The sequence below is a fragment of the Rhinopithecus roxellana genome, chromosome 17, assembly GCF_007565055.1.
Source record: "Rhinopithecus roxellana isolate Shanxi Qingling chromosome 17, ASM756505v1, whole genome shotgun sequence".
In the NCBI taxonomy this organism is placed as follows: domain Eukaryota; kingdom Metazoa; phylum Chordata; class Mammalia; order Primates; family Cercopithecidae; genus Rhinopithecus; species Rhinopithecus roxellana.
In genome coordinates this window covers 2,127,375-2,149,694 of record NC_044565.1, presented here as the reverse complement: position 1 = coordinate 2,149,694, position 22,320 = coordinate 2,127,375, and the positions used below count along the sequence as shown (strand labels likewise).

General features: G+C 44.1%; 1 protein-coding gene across 1 annotated transcript in view; it reads right to left on the bottom strand.

The window, feature by feature from the left end:
* Positions 1-12,581: 12,581 nt before the first annotated feature.
* The window catches only part of LOC104672449 (X-linked retinitis pigmentosa GTPase regulator-like), a 54,841-nt gene continuing 45,102 nt past the window's right edge, over positions 12,582-22,320 (bottom strand). Inside the window, 4 exon segments of the mRNA XM_030921253.1 lie at positions 12,582-14,810; positions 17,346-17,519; positions 20,989-21,140; positions 21,751-21,931. Coding sequence (XP_030777113.1) covers positions 17,367-17,519; positions 20,989-21,140; positions 21,751-21,931 — 486 coding nt within the window. The 3' untranslated portion in view covers positions 12,582-14,810; positions 17,346-17,366.

The following is a 22,320-nucleotide window of genomic DNA, read 5'->3' as shown; positions in this document are numbered from 1 at the left end:
AGTGTGTTGATGGCTTTCAATCTACCTGAGTCTCCAATTTGTGGGGTTTATTACTCAAAAGGTAATCAACTCTGAGGTCTTTAGATAAGTGCTGGATTCCGCTAACCATCACAGGAACTAGGACACTTTTGGTCCCATCAACTCGTTTTCATCTGATAGTGGCTCAATCAGTAATCAATTAGGAAATGTTAATTGAGAAGCCATCATGAGCTAGGTGCTAATTATAACCTTGTCTAAGTCAAACAGAGCCTGTCCTGAAGGAGTTAATGATTTAGTCTGGGAAATGAGGACACAGAAATAAAGAATTGTTTAAAGGTGGTATATATGTATATTAAGAGCCAAAAGAGTTCAGACTGTATCTGCTAGGCCAGCAGTCCCCAGCCTATTTGACACCGGGGACAGGTTTCATGGAAGACAATTTTTAATTTTTCATGGTGGGGCAGTGGCGGGGGCGAGGGATTGTGGGGGTGGGCAGTGGGTGGGATGGTTTCAGGATGAAAGTGTTCCATCTCAGATCATCAGGTGTTAGATTCTCATAAAGAGCTCGAACCCTAGATCCCTCGCATGCGGCAGCTCACAATAGGGTTTGCACTCCTATGAGAATCTAACGTCTTGCTTATCTGACAGAAAGTTGAGCTCAGACCGTCACCTGCCAATTACCTTCTACTGTGTGGCCCAGTTCCTAACAGGCCATGAACAGGTACTAGCCCACGGCCTGGGATTGGAGACCCCTGTGCTAAGGGTATTCCGAGGAGGAAGAGGTCTTGTGGACCTGTTGGCCAGACAAAGCATAGGGAAGGTGGGGCTTGAATTGGGCCTAGAAGGGAGTGGGGATGGATATGGGTCTGGCAGAACCCTGGGGAGGTCATTCCATGTGTAAATCAAGATTTTAGAAGGAAATCACTCTTGAGGATTCACGAGCATTAGAGGTTCTTTTGTTTTGTTTTGTTCTGAGACGGAGTCTCGCTCTGTCGCCCAGGCTGGGGTGCAGTAGCCGGATCTCAGCTCACTGCAAGCTCTGCCTCCCGGGTTCACGCCATTCTCCTGCCTCAGCCTCCCAAGTAGCTGGGACTATAGACGCCCACCACCTCGCCCGGCTAGTTTTTTGTATTTTTTAGTAGAGACGGGGTTTCACCGTGTTAGCCAGGATGGTCTCGATCTCCTGACCTCGTGATCCGCCCGTCTCGGCCTCCCAAAGTGCTGGGATTACAGGCTTGAGCCACCGCGCCCGGCCTAGAGGTTCTTTTTCAAAAGATTGGTTTGTTATTTTGACGTTAAATCTTGAATGCTATACTAAGAAGTTTGTACTTCATCACTTTAGTAATGGTCTTTTTGAAGCAAATAAGCATATGATCATAAGGACCTCATGATAGTTACACTTAGCTCTACCCTGTTTTCTAAAAGCCATAGAGATTGCCTACTCTCCTTCACTTCTGTTACTGGGGGTTCCTCTCCCACCAGGCTTGTTTATGGGTGAGGTATTATAGATGCTCTTCTACACTGCCCTTAAAAAAAGCAAACTAACTCCTTGTTAAACTGCAATGCCAATCACCGCAGGTATATCCAGGAGTCATAGAAATAAAATACTAGCATTGTCAGCAGTAATCAGAAACCGACATTTTCCTAGGAATCATGTCCTGGCTTACTCAATGGCTTCCCTTTATTCTCACTTATGGCAGTTCCCCTCTGCCGTTATTCTTAGAGGAAAAATTAAAGTGATCTTCCTACACAATGTGTTCATCTTAATATCCCTATTAGGCTAATTAACATAAAAATCTGAAGAGCCTAAATCCTGAACCTGGTAGTGTTCAGGATTTATTGGAGACGGGGAGAGGGATGGGCAGAAAAGGCAGAGAAAAGTAATTTGCAGACTTCAAACTGGTGTTGCAGGCAGAGAGAATGGAAGATGGAGGGAATCAGATCACATGGAAGGACAATTCTCAGAACACAATGATGTCCTTAACATATAGGAAAAAGAAAAGAATCCAAGATAATTGGAGAGCCTAGGAGAATTAATAGAAACAGGCCATTGGTGCTGGCAAGGCTGCTACTTTGGTTTTAGCATGTTGAGTTGGGAGGGTTACCAGGCCTTTTTCTTCTACACAATAGGCCCTGTAAAAGAGCAGACAACTTTGGTTCACAGGCTTCAGAAGCTTATTGAAAGAAGTTTCAGGTTCCACTTCCTAAGCCTAGAATGATTTTTTTTCCCTAAGAGCTCCACATTATCTCTACTCGCCAGGGATAAATGAAGAATCTCTGAATATTTTGATACTTTGATAAAGAAAATCTGTAAACCTCAAAGAAATACACACTGGCAATTTATATATATCAATAAAAGCAGAAAATACCAAAGGGCTGGCAAATGTGTGGCTCATTTTTTAAAAATTCACCAATTGGAAGCTCGTGCCACTGATAGCACTCCGATTTCTCCGCTCTCACCCTTGTCTTTCATCTTCTTCCTCTGCCATTTTGTCTCAGGCCTGAGTTGAGAGTGCAGCAGTTGTCATAGAATGTCTGAAAGTCTATTAAATGATAATTCTTGCTTCATTAATTTGTCACTCCCTCTTATTTTTGGCATTACTGTTGCTTTAGTGTTTCTGTTACCTTGTCTCCTCAAACCCACCCCAGAGTGTGAGAGGAGAGGTGTGCTTTGGTCTGGGTCAGAGCAGCAGATCTAGCTATGTCCAAATATATGCCTTTCTTGCATCTGATGCGGAAATGTGCAGCTATAAGTCTGTCTTCCTTTCCGACTCCAATTCCCCTTATGATTTTAATACTAAATGTCCATCTATCTAAAAATGACTCTGATAAATTTCTCTATTATGAAGGCCAATAGAGAAAGTATCTTCATTTGTATATGGGCTTTCAATGTCTTGCGATTCCAACATAATTCCAAACTTATTGGAGAAGGAAAATCAGGCCACATCAGTGTACTTAAGATCCAACCTTGATTTTCCTAAGAAGCAGTAAATGAGGCAAATGACCTAAACTCTCAATCTGGGTATCAGCTTCCTGATCTGTGAAATGAATGAAGAAACCTGTCCCTTTGTCTTCATAATGGTCCTTTGCCTTCCACTATACAATAACCTCATAAGATTTTCTACTTAATTCCTAACATATCTTGGATTGACACATAATATCAAAATTAGTGCTGTGTTTCACAAAGGAAAATGATTTTCTCTAGGTTCTGCAGATTTGATCTAAGCAAATAATCCCAGATACTTGTATATTTTCTTTTCCCTGAGAAATTTAGAGACATTCAAAGTAGTAGTACTAGATGTGTGGCTAGCACATAGTGCCCTGAAACATTATATAAGGTTGGAGATTTACAATTAGAATAGTTTCAGAAAACAAAGGAGTGATTTAGGAGACTGTAGAATATTAAGAATAAAGTCAACATGCAGAAAAGGAGATATATAGCTCCATCTTAGACATTTTTCATCTGTGTGTGTGTTGCGATGTTGGAGGACACCTGTGGAACGAATGGTAGCCCTGAGTCTACCCTGTATCACTGCAGACTGGGAGGAAAGATGGAGGGGAGATAGGGGAATGGGATCCCAACTCCCTCAAGAAACCTCCCCAGTAATCTTTGATAGGTTGTACAGTTCAGCACATCATCCTGGTGTTTATATGAAGGTCTCAAGTGATCCCTAAATGTTAATTCCATTTTAGGTGTAGTAATTGTATTAGTCCATTCTCGTACTACTATAAAGAAATACGTGAGACTGGGTAATTTATAAAGAAAAGGTTTACTTGGCTCATGCTTCTGCAGGCTATATAGGAAGCAGAGTGGCTTCTGCTTCTGGGGGGCCCTCAGGAAACTTACAATCATGGTGGAAAGTGAAGAGACAGCAGGCATGTCTTACATGACTGGAGCAGGAGGAAGAAAATGAGAGAGGGGAGATGCTACACACTTTTAAACAACCAGATCTCGAAAGAACTGTATCATGAGAACAGCACCAAGGGGATGGTGCTAAACCATTCATGAAGGATCCATCCCCATGATCCAATCACCTCCCACCAGGTCCCACCTCCAACACTGGGGATTACAATTTGACATGAGATCTGGGTGGGAACACAGATCCAAACCATATCAGTAATAGAGACCAGAGGCCTTATTTCTTGCCCTTTCCTATTGGAGGCAATTTGATTGTTCAGAAGCTAGGCCTGGAATCCTGAGCACTGATATATGGCTGCTTGTATTTCCTCCAAACTGGCCCAACTTAACTTTGTGCACTTCTTCAGACTTCCTCCCTCTTGTCAGCTACAGAGTTCCTTAGCTTCTGTTCTTGAACTTTGGATTCTTTCATTGCTGTGTTAAGTTGTGCTGACTTGGATTCTGAGATAGACTGTCCTAATACTTAGGAAACTTGATCCAGCAAACTTTAGTCTTGGAAGTGAAAGCATACATGGAACATGTCACTTTCTTCTTCAAGGGCATTATTCTAAATTTGGAGTCTCAATCCCCTCCAATTAGGCTCCTAAATCCTAGTTTAGTGGGATGATCCCTATGGGCAAGGCCAGAGACCAACAGCTTTCCCAAGCCTTTCTCTGCCTTCAGGCATTGAGGACAAAGGTTGTTTTCCTTTCTTCTTCACAGCTGCTATCACCTTTTCCATCTCTTAAGGACTTACTCACAAAATAGAATGGATGAGAATAGCCTCTTCAGATCCCACCATTTTTCCTTTGGATTCCTGAAGAACAGAGGCTTTTATTTCGAAAGTTTGTCAAAATGGGTATGTTTAAAATGCTTTGTAGTGTTCAGGAGATGTTGCTTAATCTATATTTTGTGCTTCTTCCTTCATATGGTTTCCGAAGTCTTTTCTATCTCTTCTGCTGACTGATGATGAATCTTACTTCATCATTTGCTTCCTCCGTAAAAGAACTGCTCTATGCTCACTTTCAGTAGAGCCTGTCAGGATGGACAATTATTAGACTGCCTAACTGGCCTCAGAACTAAAACACCCTTAGAGTAACAAATATATTTTTTTCTTATTTGGGAATTTATTTTACACATGCTTACAACAGTTAAATCACATTTAGTTCTAAGCATAACAAATCACCTTTACTGGGAAAGATGGGAGTAGTTCTGGCCTCTCTGGAAAAATCACCAAATCGTACGTCGGGTGGCCAGGCAAAGTGGCTCACACTTGTAATCCCAGCACTTTGGGAGGCCAAGGTGGGCAGGTCACGAGGTCAGGAGTTTGAGACCAGCCTGGCCAACACAGTGAAACCTCATCTCTACTAAAAATACAAAAATTAGCTGGGCGTGGTGGTGGGTGCCTGTAATCCCAGCTACTGGGGAGGCTGAGGCAGGAGAATCACTTGAATCTGGGAGGCAGAAGTTGCAGTTAGCTGAGATTGTGCCACTGCACTCCATTCCAGCCTGGGTGACAGACTGAGACTCCATCTCAAAAAAAAAAAAAAAAAAAAAAAAAATCAAATCATATGTCAGGGAAGTGTTGAGCTCTGAGGAAAGAGGCCAGGCTGGTCTTGAACTCCTGGGCTTGAGCAATCCACCTACCTTGGCTTCTCAAAGTGCTGGAATTATAGGCATGACCCACCACACCTGGCCCCTCACAGATGTTTATATAGTTGGGCACTAATATAATTCTTGCGTGTGTATCAAAGTCTAAATAATATTCTTTAGCTTGTCTTTTTGGAAACAAAGTAATAATGAGAAAAACTGAAGTGAGACTCTAAGTTACTGTAGACTAGCTTATCACCTGCCACTAGGCCCTGGCCAGATTTATCTTAAAGGTGGTGGTTTGGGCATGTAGGCAGTGACAGCTGACCACACCACTCTTGAGAGGTGACTGGCCAATCCCTTTCCTGATTCTGATAGAATGTGTTCTGTTTCCACTCCACCTAGATGTACTGCAATTCAATTGTGACACTAACTGCCCATGGTTAGCATCAGACTCTGCAGGTTTAAGAGCATAGTCCCCAATAAGACTACTCTTACTTCAGATGCCAGCTGCAAGTTCAGGGGTTCTCAGGCCACCTGCACTTCTGACCAACTGGTCACTAAGTTGGGAGTTTCCATGACCCCCTCAGGTTCACTAATTCACTAGAATGACTCACAGAGCTCAGGAAAGCCCTAAGCTTATTATTAGAATTTTATTATAAAGAATACACATAAAATGAGGTCTGGGAGGGTCCTAGACATGGAACTTCCATGCCCCCCTAACTGGGAAATTCGGTATGTCACTCTGCTGTCACATCAGAGCTTCAATGTTCCGAGTTTTTATTGAGGTCTCATTACATAAGCATGATTAAATAAATACTTAGCTACTTCATCAAAATCAATCTTCAGCATCTTGGAGGTCTGGTGAACAAGCTGATCTCATAGGGCTCAAAGCCTCAATCAACACTATTATCAGGTGCTTGGTCTTTCTGCTGACCAGCTTCCATCCTGAAGCTGTCTAGGGGCCCTACCATGGTAATACAGGATTTACTAAGAAATAATTTTTAGGTAGGTAGAAAGGGTGAAGGTTCTCAGTGGACATTTCTTTTAATAAAAGCAACTCCCAAAACATTTCCTTCCTAATAGACAAGCAGCTTGGAAAGCCAAGCTGGCAAGTATTGATACGCAAATGCCAGCGATTAGAAACTAGGTCTATCCAATTGGCAATTCCTCCCCTTTTCTCTTTGTCACCATGTGTGCCAGGTATCATGGCTGCCTACAGATAACACCACCTGTGCAGGACATCATGGCTACCTGCATTTGCATATTAAAAGACTAGGGTAGGAGGACCAGGTTTTTCGTGGGCTACATAAATGATACACCTGGTCAAACCAATTCCCTGGGCCTTATGCAAATAAGACACCACCTCCTCCAGCCTCCCAACATAACTGATGACTTTTCTGCCGCACAGGAGTTTTTCTCTCCGTTAGGAGGCCCCCTCCCTCTGTCTCTCTATGGGGGAACTTTTTTCCTTCTTTCTTGCCTATTAAACTTCCCGCTCCTTAAAACCACTCCACTTGTATCCACGTAGTTTATCTAATCAGCGGGAGACAAAGGATGATGGTGTTTCTTCAGTCATCAGATGGGGTCACCTCACTAGCATAACAAACACACTCCTATCACTCAGGAAATTCCAAGGGTGTTTGAAGCTCTGAAACAGGAACCCAGGAAAATGACCAGCAGATTTTTTTTTTTTTTATTATACGACAGAGGTGATCTGCATGTTTGAACATAAGCTTAAAATTTCATGAGCTTTAACAGCATCTCTACTTTTATAAAATCATCTTCTCAGGACAGCAACCTTGTCCTCTTACCAAGTTGGAAAGTAATCATCATTGTTGCTCAGCTTGTATCGGCTTCTGGCCCTTCAAAGAGCTAGACACTTACTAATCTACAGAAAAGAGAGGTGAGCAAGTCTCAGACCTGGTTACTTAAAAACATCCAATCTCAGGGATAGTCCTGATGGAAGTTTATTTTACCATTATTTTTCTGAGACAAAGTCTTGCTCTGTGGCCCAGGCTGGAGTGCAGTAGCTTGGTCATGGCTCATTGCAGCCTCAACCTCTGAGGCTCAAGTGATCCTCCTACCTCAGCTTCCCAAGAAGCTTGGACCACAAGCATGTACCACCATACCCCACTAATTTTTAAATTATTTGTAGAGATGGGGTCTCCCTATGTTGGCCAAGCTGGTCTTGAACTCCTGGGCTTGAGCAATCCACCTACCTTGGCTTCTCAAAGTGCTGGAATTATAGGCATGATCCACCACACCTGGCCCCTCACAGATGTTTATATAGTTGGGCACTAATATAATTCTTGCATGTGTATCAAAGTCTAATATTCTTTAGCTTGTCTTTTTGGAAGCAAAGTAATAATGAGAAAAACTGAAGTGAGACTATATAAGTTACCTGTAGACTAGATTATCAGATGCTTAGTTTGGGCATTCATATGGTTAACTGTCATATCTACTACACAGACATGCTTCATGTTTAACTGCTGATTTCTCGTCCTCCAGGGAATGACAAAAGCTTCTAGCCACAGGTAACTAGAGGCAACATTGTAATAGCCTTGGTTCATTTCAATCCCAGTCTTTGGTGTCTTCCTATCTATAATTTCTCTGCCAGAGAGCTGTCTTATCCAGAAGTAATGTTAGCAGATGTACATTACTTTAAAATGGTTGCTCAGCCTCAGTCAGCATTTACGTAAGTTGCATTTCCATTAGACAGGACTTTCTGCCTTGCCTGCTGCTGTTGCAATTACTGCTGCTGCTAGTACTCTTAAATTTTCATCTTGTATTCGTTAATCTTTCCAGTCCCCTTCCTTTCGCATATTAGTGCATGACATTATGCTTTTGAATATGAGATTGTCTTTGCATTTGTTGCTCTTTGCAATTCATGTGCTGTATTAGTCCAGGGCTGTTTCCCTGGGATACTTGGTTCTCTGGGCAGTGTTTCTCTATTTCTGCTTCTCTTTTGGATAGGCCTTCGGGCTTCTGGTTTTCTGACTTCTTGGGCTTCTGTTTTTGGACCTATTGCCCATTTTGACTTCTTGATGGATAATCAATTTGAACCATTAAATTCCCTTGACCAGTTTATCTTTCTGATCATCTCTGACCTTTGGACCTCGTGTCCACTTGGACTTTGCAACCAGCATTGTGGGAGGGACTTTTTATTTGGTTCACATATTTGGGGGTCAAATGAAACAAGAGGTAGGAAGATCAACTCTCCAAGAAACAGTGGAGATTGCTTTCTACGTTCACATTAAACATTTTCTATAGCAGTCACTTAAAAGCTTCAAGCCAAACTTGCATTCTAGCTGCTTCTGCCATTGTCAGCATTTTCTCATTCTTTAGTTGCTTCCACATCATTGAATATATACTATGTTTATTGAACATATGCTATGCCTGCCTAGACCCAGTTGGCTTGGTAAGGATTTTGAGGATGTTGAAAATTTGAAATCAAATCCCACAGAAATCTGTTTTCTTTCCTTTATTCCCACATAATAGTCTCCTTCATTTTTCTAAAATTCAAGGTATATCTTCATCAGTATCTCTCATCCTGGACATTAATTAATATGTCATGACAGAGTAATTGGTACATACTTGGAAGAACACTGGTAACATTTCAGAGATGCTAATAAATCTATCCAGATAGTTTGAGTTGCAGTCAACAAAAAACTCAACTAAAGCTAGTTTAAACAGTAAAGTGAATTTAATGGTTCATTTAACTGAAAAGTTCAGAGGTAGGTGGGTTTCGGGTACAGTTTGATTGAGACTCTAGCTCCCTTTGCAGTTCCCTCAACTCTGCTATCTCTCTTTATTCACTTTGCCCTTATGCCGATTTTCTTCATGGTAGCAAAACGGTTATAACAGTTCTTTGTCTCATCTGTTTTCTCCAAAGTCTCAAATGCACTGTGTCACTCTAAACTGATTAAGTTTCTTACCTTCCTCCAAAGGCTTCTCAGAATCACATGGGCATATAACCTAAGGAAATCAGGGGCTTTGGGAAGTAAAATGGGGAGTATGTCCTGGGGAGGCAACCAACAAGGTAACTGTGCAGTAAGTTCTTAGCATAGTTCTCTGTCACTTTGAAAACTTAAAAACCACTGAAAATAAATGGGTCACTCTAGCAGATTGCAAACCTCAACTGCTTCAGTCACTAACTGGTGATTCCTCTTTAGTTCTTTCCAAGAACAACCTCCTTATGACTCATTCTTAGAAGAATGACAAAGAACAAAAACAAAAACAAAAACAAACAAACAAAAAACAGGCCTACCTGTAAGCCCAACAGAGACAAGGCTGGAATGACTACCAGATGCACCAGTTATGGGTGCCATCTTGTTTCTTGTGTGGTCACTGCACTTTCATGGCATTCGAAAACAAAAAAGAGAAGAATTAGTCGCAGAAAGCATAATTGTCAGGCCTCTGAGCCAAACCTCAGCTATTGTAACCCCTGTGGCCTGCACATATACATCCAGATGGCCTGCAGGAGCCGAGAACTCTGGAGCAGCCAAAAAGCCACAAAGAAGTGAAATAGTCAGTTCCTGCCTTAACTAATTAACCCACCTTACGACATTCTACCATTATGACTTGTTCCTGCCCTGCCCTAACTGATTAATTGACCTCATGACATTGTTCTTCTGGACGATGAGTCTTATGATCTCTTCACCATGCACCTTGTGACCGACCCCCTCCCCTGCTAATAGATAACCACCTCTAACTGTAACTTTCCACTGCCTACCCCAGTCTTATAAAGCTGCCCCTCTCCTATCTCCCTTCTCTGACTCTCTTTTTGGATTCAGCCCACTTGCACTGCACCCAAGTGAAAAACAGCCTTGTTTGTCACGCAAAGCCTATTTTCATGGTCTCTTCACACGGACGCGCTTGACAATAATGACCTGTTGTATTTCTATGAGCTTTTCTTGCAGTTTTGCTCCTGGGTGGAGAGAAGCCTCCATCTTCACAGAAGTAGATCCTCTGAGGGGCTAAATTTTGTCCCTCCCCTCAAATTCATATACATTGAAGTCCTAACCCCAATACCTCAGGATGTAACCTTATTTGGAGATGGAGTATTTAAAGAAGTAATTAAGTTAAAGTGAGGTGATTAGGGCGGGCCCTAATTCAATATGACTAGTGTCCTTACAGGAAGAGGAAACTTGGACACAGGCACGTGTCCAAGACAATGTGGAGAGGCAGGGAGAAGACGGCCACTTGCAAGCCAAGGAGAGAGGCCTGGAACACACTCTTACTTCATGGTCCTCAGAAGGAGGCCACCCTGTCAACACCTTGAGCTCAGACTTCCAGCCTCCAGAGCTGTGAAAAAAATAAACTTCTGTTGTTTAAGCCCTGCAGTTTGGGGTAATTTCTTATGGTGGCCCTAGCAAATGAATACAGGTCCCAAATAACTCTTCAGTTTGGCCATATTTCCCTTACCTCTAGGAACTAATTTCTAAATGCCAGTTGTTTTCTTGACACCAACCATTCAAGGTGGGTGAAGAGGGTCTGACAGGGCAGGACACCTAATGGGAGTTACCCAACTGTTGAGGGGGACGCAGGTCTGCTGATCAAATCATCTGCCCTCTATGAACTCTATTTCTTCAGTGGGAGAAAGGGAAACGCAACTCCTCACAGTCAAGAGTTGGCCTGTCGCTAAGCTGTGGTGGTGTCTTGTTGAACATAAACAATTTCACAGAATGTTCTCATCAAACAAGGCCACTCACAAATGTATACCTGCTTCCTGACAGCTCCCAATCCACAGCAAATGCCTGCTTCTTGGAACCCCTACACCCTGGCCTATACAATGACCTAACACAAGCCCAAATCCTACAACCAGTCCTTCTAGTGCTTTCTTAGGGAGACATGTTTCCCATAGCATGCTGGCTCCCTTGAGGCAGTGGTGGTGTTTGTCCAAGATGACAGTGTTCCTGCTCTGTCAGGGGGATCAGTGGGCCCCGACTTAGCGGGGAGCCAATGAACCTAACTCTGTTCGTAGCTGTCTTTGAGACATTAACAAGAGTTTTGACTTTATTTTATATATACATCAGTCAATGGGGTACCCGCGACCCCCACACCTCAGCCAGGACAATTTATACGGTTTAATACACCTCTTACAAAATTGACTCTTATTTTTATTATCATTACATGAACAGTTACTAACTTTATTATCCTTGAATTGTTTATCTCTTCATTTAATTTGGAATTTCTTAATATAGAATGTGGTAGGGGAGAGAAGGGCTCCCTTTCAAAACAGCAATAGTGGCCGAGTATGGTAGCTCATGCCTATAATTCCGTCACTTTGGGAGGCTGAGGTGAGAGGATCACTTGAGCTCAGGATCTCACGGTCGAGGTTATAGTGAGCTATGATCACACCGCTGCGCTCCAGCCTCGGTGTCAGAGTGAGACCTTGTCTCTAAAAAAAATAAATAAATAAAACAATAGCAATAGTTATGATGAAAGTTGCTTAAGAGTAAAGTTTAACTGTATAGTGAGTTTATTTAGCTGTTTATGAGAGTGGAATGAATGTGATCCTCGCGCCTACAAATAGGTCAAGAATGTGCTTAATGCCTTATTCCCAAGGTAATGCTGGTATGTGTTGGTTTAAACAGCATTCTGGATGCCCTTTAGGGTTTTCTGTGAAATCCTAATGAACGAGCCATTTTTGTGTAATGCATTTTTATCAGGCCCCATCAACCCAAGTGCTGCAAAACTAGGCTCATGGTCCCATCTGGGAAAAAATTATACTCCCAAATGTTGCCACTGTGATTGACAATTGCTACAGCTGTTTTGGAAAGTAATGTCAATATCTACCTACAAAACCAAACAAAAACAAACTCAGCCAGCCCTCTCCTAGGGACAGAATCCAAGGAACGAAGCTCAGTGGCAGGCGAGGAGTGTGCAAAAGATGTTCTGGCACCCCTGGGCAGTGGCTCCACGCAGGAAACACAGTGTGTGCTCAAACAAGCAGGCAGCAGTGAAGTGTTGAAACACTTACCCCAAAATATTTCACACATTAAAGAATGGATTCTGGTTTACAGCAATGACTTGGAAGCACTTCTCCTATGTTCAATTACATGTGAAAAGCAAGAAGCAGAAGTGAAAATATAATCCCAACACTGTAAAAACAAAGGTCAAAAATTCAGGTTTCCGTGTGATTAGGAGACAGATAAGAAAGATTATTATTATTTTAACACTAGTTGGTTTGCTTGGGAGAAGGCAGAAGTGGGTAAAGGAGGAAGTATGAAAAACAGGGCGGAGTAAACATTTTAATAGTTATTAAACTTTTTGAGCAAATGCAGAATTAGAAGCAGGAGGAAGAGGAAAAGTGGGAGTGGAGTGGAGAAGAACTCAGCAATAAAGGTCTCCAAGCAAAAGAGAAACAGCCAGGTAGCACCTTGGCAGCAGGGAACACAGAAAATAATCCTACCTAAATATTCCTTCAGACTCACTACTAAGAGTTAGCACCACTTCCTCAGGAAAAATCAGAGATATGCTATCAGAACCCATTCCCCTGTGTTTAACTCTATACAAATTTGTAGGGCAGCCTATCTAACCGATAAAGATCAGTCGGGAGAGAGTATTTCCCTAGTTCTATCCCGATGACAAATTTAGAAACCTTACTTCCTTCAATGTTTCCCCTTCCCAACTGTACTCGGGAATGCCTAAGCCTGGAGAATGGCTGGGTGGAGGAAAGAACTCTTCAGACCCTGCTACATCCCATTCTCTGCCTTCCAACATCCCCGCTAAGTCGGGGCCCACTGATCCCCCCGACAGAGCAGGAACACTGTCACCTTGGACAAACACCACCACTTTAAGTTCTAGCTCCCTTTCTAGCCTCATGCATTTCAAGGGAATCACTTCTCTTCTGACTACAAACAGCCAAAAAGAGCAGACAGTAAAACACAGATAAAACAGCTCAGGCACAGAGGGAGGTAGGAGGAAATTCTCTTGGGTAACTACCAAACTTCACTGTCATACAATGGGCCCCAGTAAAACAGTGGGCCTTAATAAGCACATTCCTTTCCTTTCAGGTCCACTAAGATAGGGAAGCTAAAAGCAGACTCGGTGGTATGCCTGCAGTTGCAGAAAGATGTATGAAAACAAACACACGACTCTCCCTCCCTAATAAGCACAACAAAGAAACACAAAAGCAGTCCAAGCCTCTAATAAACTCTCCCACCCTGAATCCTTAAAAGCTCTTAGCCTGTAAGAAAGTGGGGCTCTAACCTAACTTGGCCAAAACCCCCTCCCAGGTTTGTTTTCTAAAATAAACCTGTCCTTGTTAACCATCAAGCCACCCTTCATGTTTCTTTCCTTTCTTTAATTATTACACCTCCCACGTCTGTGTGTTTAGTCACCACAGGAAACACTTGGTGCAGAGAGAAATGGAAGAGAAGATCCAAGTCAAGGAAGCAGCCAAGGGGGCAAGACTTTATGGAGTAAAGAGCAAACCTTGAATTGTTCAGGATAGCGGATGGAACGAGGAAGCAGCAATGGGGTGGGAACTAAACTGACACAAGAGCATTTGGGGAGCAAGTCAAGAAGGCTCTGTTGAGTGATGTCATTGACACAGTGGGGCTGGCAGCTCAGTGGTGTGCTGGCCAGAGATGGGGTATGTTAAGTCAGCTAAAAGGGGCAAGGCTGACCCAGACAAACTCATACTTTAAACCCGACCTGAGTGGTCCTGGCATGCGATTTCCAAACTGTCTCTGCTCTTGGAGTGAATCATCCTCATTGTTTATTTGAACTGGACCCCACTTGCATTATACTTGGAGTCAAGTGACTCTTCTCCCAATGGTGCCAGATTCAGAACTGGACTCCTGCTTTTGGTCACCAATCACTATATGTTCTCACTCATAAGTGGGAGTTGAACAATGAGAACACATGGACATAGGGAGGGGAACATCACACACTGAGGCCTATCGGGGAGTGGAGGTAAGGAGAGGGGTAGCATTAGGAAAAATACCTTATGCATTCAGGGCTTAAAACCTAGATGACAGGTTGATGGGTACAGTAAACCACCATGGCACATATATACCTATGTAACAAACCTGCTATTCCTATATTGCATCCTTTCTCATTCCCAGGTCTTTCTCCAAAGCATGGAACCCTTTCTTGCTATTAGATGCTTACCTTTATGGAGCCAGAATCCTGTTCTAATTCCTAATCCAGAGCTGTGGTCTCTGGAAGCAGAGCTTGTGGCCGCCATTCTTTCCAAGTACCCTTCCCTGGATTCTGCCTTCGGGGTCTTGATGCATTTATGGGTAGGGAAGCGTCCCAATCCTTCATCATCTTCAACTTCACTTTCCTACTTCCACATTTCTGATGACTTGTTTGGAGTCTGCTGTTAACTCTGGGCAAACAGTATTACCTCTTAGTCTGAGCTTCTGCCATTAGACCCAGAAGTGGAGTTCCTTCCTAGGATGTGGATTTGGTACTAGAGGCCAGCTTTGCTTTCCTGCTTCATCATGCTGCCAGGCCCCAACTGTAGTGCCAGTCAGCACCCCCAACTGTGCTTCCACTGGAGAGCTGTCACTCAGTGAGCCCCCTCTGGATTGATGAGTGGCAAAAGGTCCCTAGACCAGGCCCCCTAAGGCAGGACTTCTTTAGAGGATTGTAATCTCTACATAGTGATGGTTGTATTGTTATAAAGGGCCCATTTCCTTTCATTCTCCCTCTGTCAACTTTTTCTCTTTAAAGTAAAAATGGAACATTTATTGATTCATACAGCCAGACTTCCCAAGGGATCAGCTGGCTTGCAACTCAGCTGGACCCCAGGGCTTTAAACAATGTCACTAGCACTTCAGCACTGTGTCTCCTCCTAGCCCCAGCTCTGCTTAGTTTCAAGTAGATGGTGGAATTCATGGACCTTTGAGTACAGGAGCCCAGAAAGAGGAAGAGAGATTCCTTTCGTATGTTTATATTGAAAAGACGACGTGTTAAGGGCAGGTGAGACACTGAAAGATATTTATACTAGGATCGTCTGAAGAAGGCATGGTTCTTTTGTGGAAAGTGGAGTGCCAGATAAAGGAGACAAAAGAGTGGGCAAGAAAAAAAGAAATAGAAATAAAAACAAAGGGGATCTGGAGAGATGGCCGAATAGGAACAGCTCCAGTCTGCAGCTCCCAGTGAGTCCAATGCAGAAGGCGGGTGATTTCTGTATTTCCAACTGAGGTACTCGGTTTATCTCACTGGGACTGGTTAGACACTGGGTGCAGCCCATGGAAGGTGATCAGAAGCAGGGTGGGGCACTGCCTCACCAGGGAAGCTCAAGGGACTGGGGAACTCCCTCCCCTAGCCAAGGGAAGCCCTGAGGGACTGTGCCATGAGGGACAGTACTATCCAGCCCAGATACTATGCTTTTGTCACAGTTTTTGCAACCCACAGACCAGGAGATTCCCTCGAGTGTCTACACCAGGACACAACAGATGCTGGAGAGGACGTGGAGAAATAGGAACGCTTTTACACTGTTGGTGGGAATGTAAATTAGTTCAAACATTGTGGAAGACAGTGTGGTGATTCCTCAAAAATCTAGAACCAGTAATACCATTTGACCCAGCAATCCCATTACTGGGTTTATACCCAAAGGAGTATAAATCATTCTGCTATAAAGACACATGCACATGTATGTTTATTGCAGCACTATTTGCAATAGCAAAGACATGGAACCAACCCAAATGCCCATCATAGACTGGATAAAGAAAATGTGGCACAGATACACCATGGAATACTATGCAGCCATAAAAAAGAATGAGTTAATATCCTTTTTTAGGGACATGGATAAAGCTGAAAGCTATCATTCTCAGCAAACTAACACAGGAACAGAAGAACAATCACTACATGTTCTCACTCATAAGTGGGAGTTGAACAATGAGAACACATGGACATAGGGAGGGGAACATCACACACTGGGGCCTATCGGGGAGTGGGGGTAAGGAGAGGGGTAACATTAGGAAAAATACCTTATGCATTCAGGGCTTAAAACCTAGATGACAGGTTGATGGGTGTGGTAAACCACCGTAACACATATATACCTATGTAACAAACCTGCACATTCTGCATATGTATCCCAGAGCTTAAAGTATAATAATGAAAAAAGAAATAAAAATAAAGAGACATGCACTCCTGTCAGACCACAGAGAGGGGCAGCCTTGTGCATGGATAGCCTTACTTGCCTCCCGCTTCAACCCACATGCTTCAGATGGATGAGGGAGTGGCTAGAGAGCACAGGTCAGGCAGGGCATCTATCTCAGCCTCTGCTGAGGTGGCGCCCATCTATCTCAGCCTCTGCCACCAGGCACCCCTGGCACAGAGAACCCCTTAACACTTGAGTGCCTTTATTGTCACGTTGAACTGTCACAGCCCCACAGAGACCAGCCCACAGCTGGACACACCCTATCTCCCTAAAATAACCAGTTCAAGAGCACTAGACAGTGGAAGTACTCATGTCCCAAGGGCTTCCTGCAGGCCTTCAAGAAGGACAAGGTTGTGGCCACTAGTCCTAGGAGCACAGTGCCCTGAAGCTGGGCAAAGCAAGCAATCACTATTCATCTAAAACAGCATCAGGAAAGACACTGAGAAACCAGGATAACTTGATTTTGTATTTGTGCAGCAGCAAGCTCTTGAGGGACGCTAGAGGTAGCAGATGTGTCTGTGTGACTCCCAAATATACAGCAGGAGCCGAGTCGGCAGACAGACCCCTTCCCAATGCCATTTTCAGAGTGGAGGTCGACTTGGGAGCCACTGATCTGAGCAGTATGAAGTCCCCTGACATTAGCAGCATGAAGTCCCCTGACTTTAGCAGCATGAAGTCTCCTGACTTTAGTCACTTAGGTGTGGACTGATGAGGGTCCAGGATAGACAGTGTTTCAGTTCAGGATGCACTCACCTGTTTTCCCTCCGACTGGCATCACCAGGTCCAGCGGGGAAAACACTGTTGTGGGTCTACATAGATTTTACCCATAGTGCTCAAAGAAGCTTCCTGTGGCCTTCCGTAAATTGGCTTGGCTTGGTTATTACTGGCTGCAGCAGCAATTGATTGCCCTTCCTGTACCTTGTTACCCTGGAGATGAAAATCCAGACTTGACGGGGAGAAAAGAGAAAATCTCCATCAGGAGAATCAAGTGGTCTGTTCTCCTCCACTGCCATTGCCATAAAGCATGGGGCTGGTTGTGGAGTCATTTGGAGTGCAGCAGTCCAAGGATCAGGAGCAGTGTGCTCTCAAAAAGACTCACGGATGTGACCAAAACTACAGCCTCCAAGGGTTTTGAGGCCTGCAGGCTGGGAGTTCTTGGCCTAGAGCATTTTACCCCTCTCTTCATTGCTTTCCTGGAAGTTCCCAGGGGTCAATCTGGGCTGTTTTTGAGGTGGGATAAATATTTGAATTGACTCTGGGAGGAGGGAAGTTATCTAAGGGTATAAACACAATATGATCAGGCAGGATGGAAACTACCTCTAACTACAAAGCAGCTGGATCTGGTGATAATGAAGACAGTGGTGCTTTTTCCACTAGAAGATGGAGGGATCTGAGCAGGCCAGAGCCAGTCAGATTGCAATGAGGGGAACGAAGAATTAGTTGTGTCCTGAGGATTTTACTGGGGATATGTAGTGAAATTAACCTAGGAAACAGAGCCCACTAATTTCCCATCTTGGAGAGTCACCCAGCATGTTAACATATGAAAGGCCTGAGGAGCTCCTTGATTAACAACTATGCAACTTTAAGTTATACAAATGTTTTGCTCAGGGAATGCCTTTTTTCCAGAGAATACTTTCCTCCCACTCCTTACAGTGCTGTCCTCCCCATCACCAATTCCTCTTCTCCCCTAACTCAAGAACACCAATCTGGGAAGCTCTTAATAGATAAGCTATCTTTTCTGGATTGCCAGGAAGCAGAAAATGGGGTGGGGGTGTGTGAGAGGGGAATTGGGCAGTGAGGAGTAAGTGAGGGAAAACTTCCAGCATGGTCAATAGGTCAGGAGAGCAGCGCAAAGGTGGAAACCGAGGATGCCCAAACCCCAGAGCAGGACAAATGGGCTCCTGGGCCCTGGAGAAGAGTTCACTTTGGGAATGAGTAGAAGCAGTTTGGTCTCAGCAGCAATCAACATCCCGTCCACCCCAATTTTTTTTACTCAGTTTCAGAGTATTATTTAATTTTTAAATACTGTACAAATTTTAATAGCTTAAATTGTGTATACAGCCAAATAAAAACTTGCATTAACAATTGGTGGGGCTTATGTCACAGAATCAGAGTATCAGACTCCTTCTTGCTGTGGCTGTAGACTTGAGAATGGTCTGGAATCTCCAGGAATGAGGGTTTCTATGTAAGCCATCACTATCCTTGGGGACACCGTTGACCATTAACTGATTAGAAAGATGTGCCCACTTTGTGTATGAAGAAATAGCCCAGAGTCCAGTGCTCTGCTTCAGGTCAGAGACCAAGTTGGGGAGCCAGGAATTGAGAGCTGTCTTAGCCAGTCTGGGGTAGGGTGGGGTCTCAGGCCTTTGGCCCCTGTGACTCCCAAGTATAGAACACATGTGAAGCCTAGTGGACTGGGGTTGGGATGGGATGGCAGGGTGAAAGGTCAGCATCTTTCCGCCTGCAAACCCTTCTCCAGCCTTGACTCTGGGTCAGCAGGCTGGGGAAAATGGCCCTACACTGGTTACAAGGGGTTCCCAGGCACTCCCTTGTGGACAGATCAGCAAGTCTGGTCTGCAATGGAACAGGGAACTGAGAATGGGCCTCCCACCTCTCCATCCCATAGGAAGAGCCTAGGGGCTAACATGGGCACTCTTTTCTCTTGGTGCCCCCACTGCACTTGGAACAGAAGATTCCTAGGACCCATGCCTGAGTCATCTGTGTTCTCCATAGTCTGCACCAAGCCAGATCTGGCCTAGAGCAGGAGCTTGGGGACAACATCCTCTTTTGTGATGACCACTATTTGCCAGGCAGCGTGCTGGGGTCCAGACATCACAGAAAAAAGAGAGTCCCATTTTTCCAGACCCTCACAGGCTAGTGAGCGGGAACATAAGCCATCTTGATGTGGATGCTGAGTGCTAGAATGCAGGGTACTGAGAAGTCCCTGGGACCACCCAGACCCTGCACTGCAGAGCACCAAGAGGGCCCCCAGGAGATGAAACCAGCTGGGTAACACCCTTAGAAAACTGTTATTAGGGCAGATATTAATAGAAATCACCCCAAAGTAAAGCCTGGAAATATCCACGAAGATGAATTGTGACTGGTTATCATAAAATGTATTACCCAGTTTGAGTGTTTCTTCATTTATATGGTAGGAGACAATGTCCATTTCTCAGGAGTTGTGAAGATTAAATGAAGTGATGTGTGAAAGTTCTTAATGGGCAGGTCATCCTCTCTGAAAGGTTCTTTGGGGAAGAAGGAACAGTGTATCTTGCATTTGCTGATTCCTAGTTTCCCTAGCCAGATACCATTAGATGAGCGGTAGCTTTTTCAGGAGCTTTTTCATAGCAGGAGCTTTTCAGAAAGCTTTTCAGAAAGCCCCTCCCCTTCTCCTTCCTCCTCTTTCCCCTCCATTTCCCCTTCTCCTTCCTCCTCCCCTTCCCCTTCTCCTTCCTCCTCTCCTTCCCCTTCTCCTTCCTCCTCCCCTTCTCCTTCCTCCTCTTCCCCCTCCTCTTCTCCTTCCTCCCTTCCTCTCTCCCCTTCTCTCTCAACGGAGTCCCCTCTCCTTCCCTTCCCCCTCCCTTTCCCGTCCTCCCTTCCTCTCCCTTCCTTCTCCTTCTCCTCTTCCCCTCTTCTGTTTTGCCTCCTCCACCTTTCCCTTCTCCTTCCTATTCTTCCCCGCAGTCTTTATCCTTCTTCCTCTTCCCCTTTCTCCTGTCCTCCTTCCTTCCTCCTTTCCCGTCTCTTCCTCCTCTTCCCCCTCCTTCTTCTCCTTCTTCCTTTCCCTCTCCCCTTCTCCTCCTTCCTCCTTCCCCCCCATTCTCCTTCTTCCCCCTCTCCTTTCCCCTCATCGACTTACCCTCCCTCCTCTTTTGCCTCCACCTTCCACCTCTCCTTGGTCTCCTTCCTCCTCTCCCTTTCTACTCCTTCCCACTCTTTCCTCCTTTTCCTCTCTCTTCTTCCACCTCTCCTTCCTCCTTTTCACCTTCTCCCTCCACTTCTTCCCCTTCTCCTTCCTCTTTCCCTTCTTCCTCCTTCTCCTCCTCTTTCTCTTCTTCCTCTTCTCTGTCTTCCTCCTCTTCTTCTCCTTCTCCATGCTCCTCCTCCCCTTCTCCCTCCTCCATCTCTTGGTTTCTTTCCTTCTGATGGCCTTGCTCCCTCTCCTTTTGCTCCTGCTCTTTCCCATCCCTCTTCTCCCATTCCTCCTCCTCTGCTAGGTCCTTCTCTCCCTCTCTCGCCTCGCCATTTCTCCTCCACCCTTGTCTTTCTCCCCCTTCTCCTCCCTCTCACCTTGCCAGTGTTCTGCTCCTGAACTACCCTCCTCACAGGTTCCATCCCCTCTATCTTCAGGCCCATCCTCTGCTTCTCCCGCTGACTTTGCCTTGCCTTCACTCACCTCTGCTTTGTCTGTAAGGTCATCTGATAGGATCTCTGTTTCCTCCTGTCTTCCTGCACGCATCTTCACATTTTCCTCATTTGCTTCTACCTTTTGTTCCTCTATTCCATTTCCTTTTGAATCCTCTGCTCCTTCCTTCTCCTCTGGGATTTCTGACAAGCGATCACATTTAAAATCATACTTTGCCATGGATTTGGATATTATGGGTTTAGTCTCTTTTTCATTTCCTTGTTCAATCAATTTCCTGCCATACCATATGTTTTGGTCAGTTTCCATTTCATCATCCTCTTTCTCTCCACTACTAAATTCTATTGCCTCCGGCTGCTGGACTCCATCAGCTATACCCTGCTGACTCTCACTTGCACCTTCCATGTAATGTCTGGCTTTTCTACTGATTCTCTTTCACTGTCAAAGATCACATCTTGCTTGCAACTTTCCCTTTTCTTAACAAAATCTTTATTTTCTTCACTCTCAGTATTCATACCTCTATCTGGTAAGTTGCCAAAGAAAGAACTCATATTTTTTGTGCTCTTTTCCCTTTTTCTTAAATCCTTCATACCTGCTATTTCTGCCAGTTTAGTTTCCTTCTCACTATTTCTTCTGCTTTTGATTCCTTCTGACTGTGTCCTCCATCACTTTCCTTTTCTATTTCCTTGGCATCAAGTTGATCAACACCATTATTATTTTCATGTCTAAATACGTCTTTTTGTAAACCGTCTCCATCAGTGTCAGCCTGAGGTCCCACCTGGCCTGAGTCATTACCTATTTCCTCATCTGAAAATGCTTCGATAGGCGTAGCTGGTTGCGTCATGAAAATCCCTTGTGACACGTGTTGCTCACATGCTTTCCCTTCTTTCATTTCTGACATTTCTTCATATTCACCACTATCATCGTTTTCAGTAAGAGCTGTATGCTGCATCAGTTCCCCAACTGTTTGTTGTTTCTGTAAATTTTTTGAAGTAATTATAATCATACTACTATTAGTTTACAAGGACACCTTATCTACTTTAAATACTGCCAAGATTTTACATTTTTATGTCTAGGAGAATAAAAACAGCAAATTGTACCAGATAGTTTGCTGAAGTTTTGTTTTCTTTAAGGATAATTTGTGCCACTCTCTAGTCTGTGATACATCTAATTTTGATTTAGTAACATGTATCTGTGTTTAATTTTCAACTCATACTACCTGCCTTAATTTTGCCATTAATCACAACACCATCAATATTTATTCTCTGCCTCTTTTCTCAATCTGAATCAATCCTTACATAAAACTTCGAGATTAATTTTGCAAGACGCTATTAAAAAATGTACACTTCTTGGCCTGGCACAGTG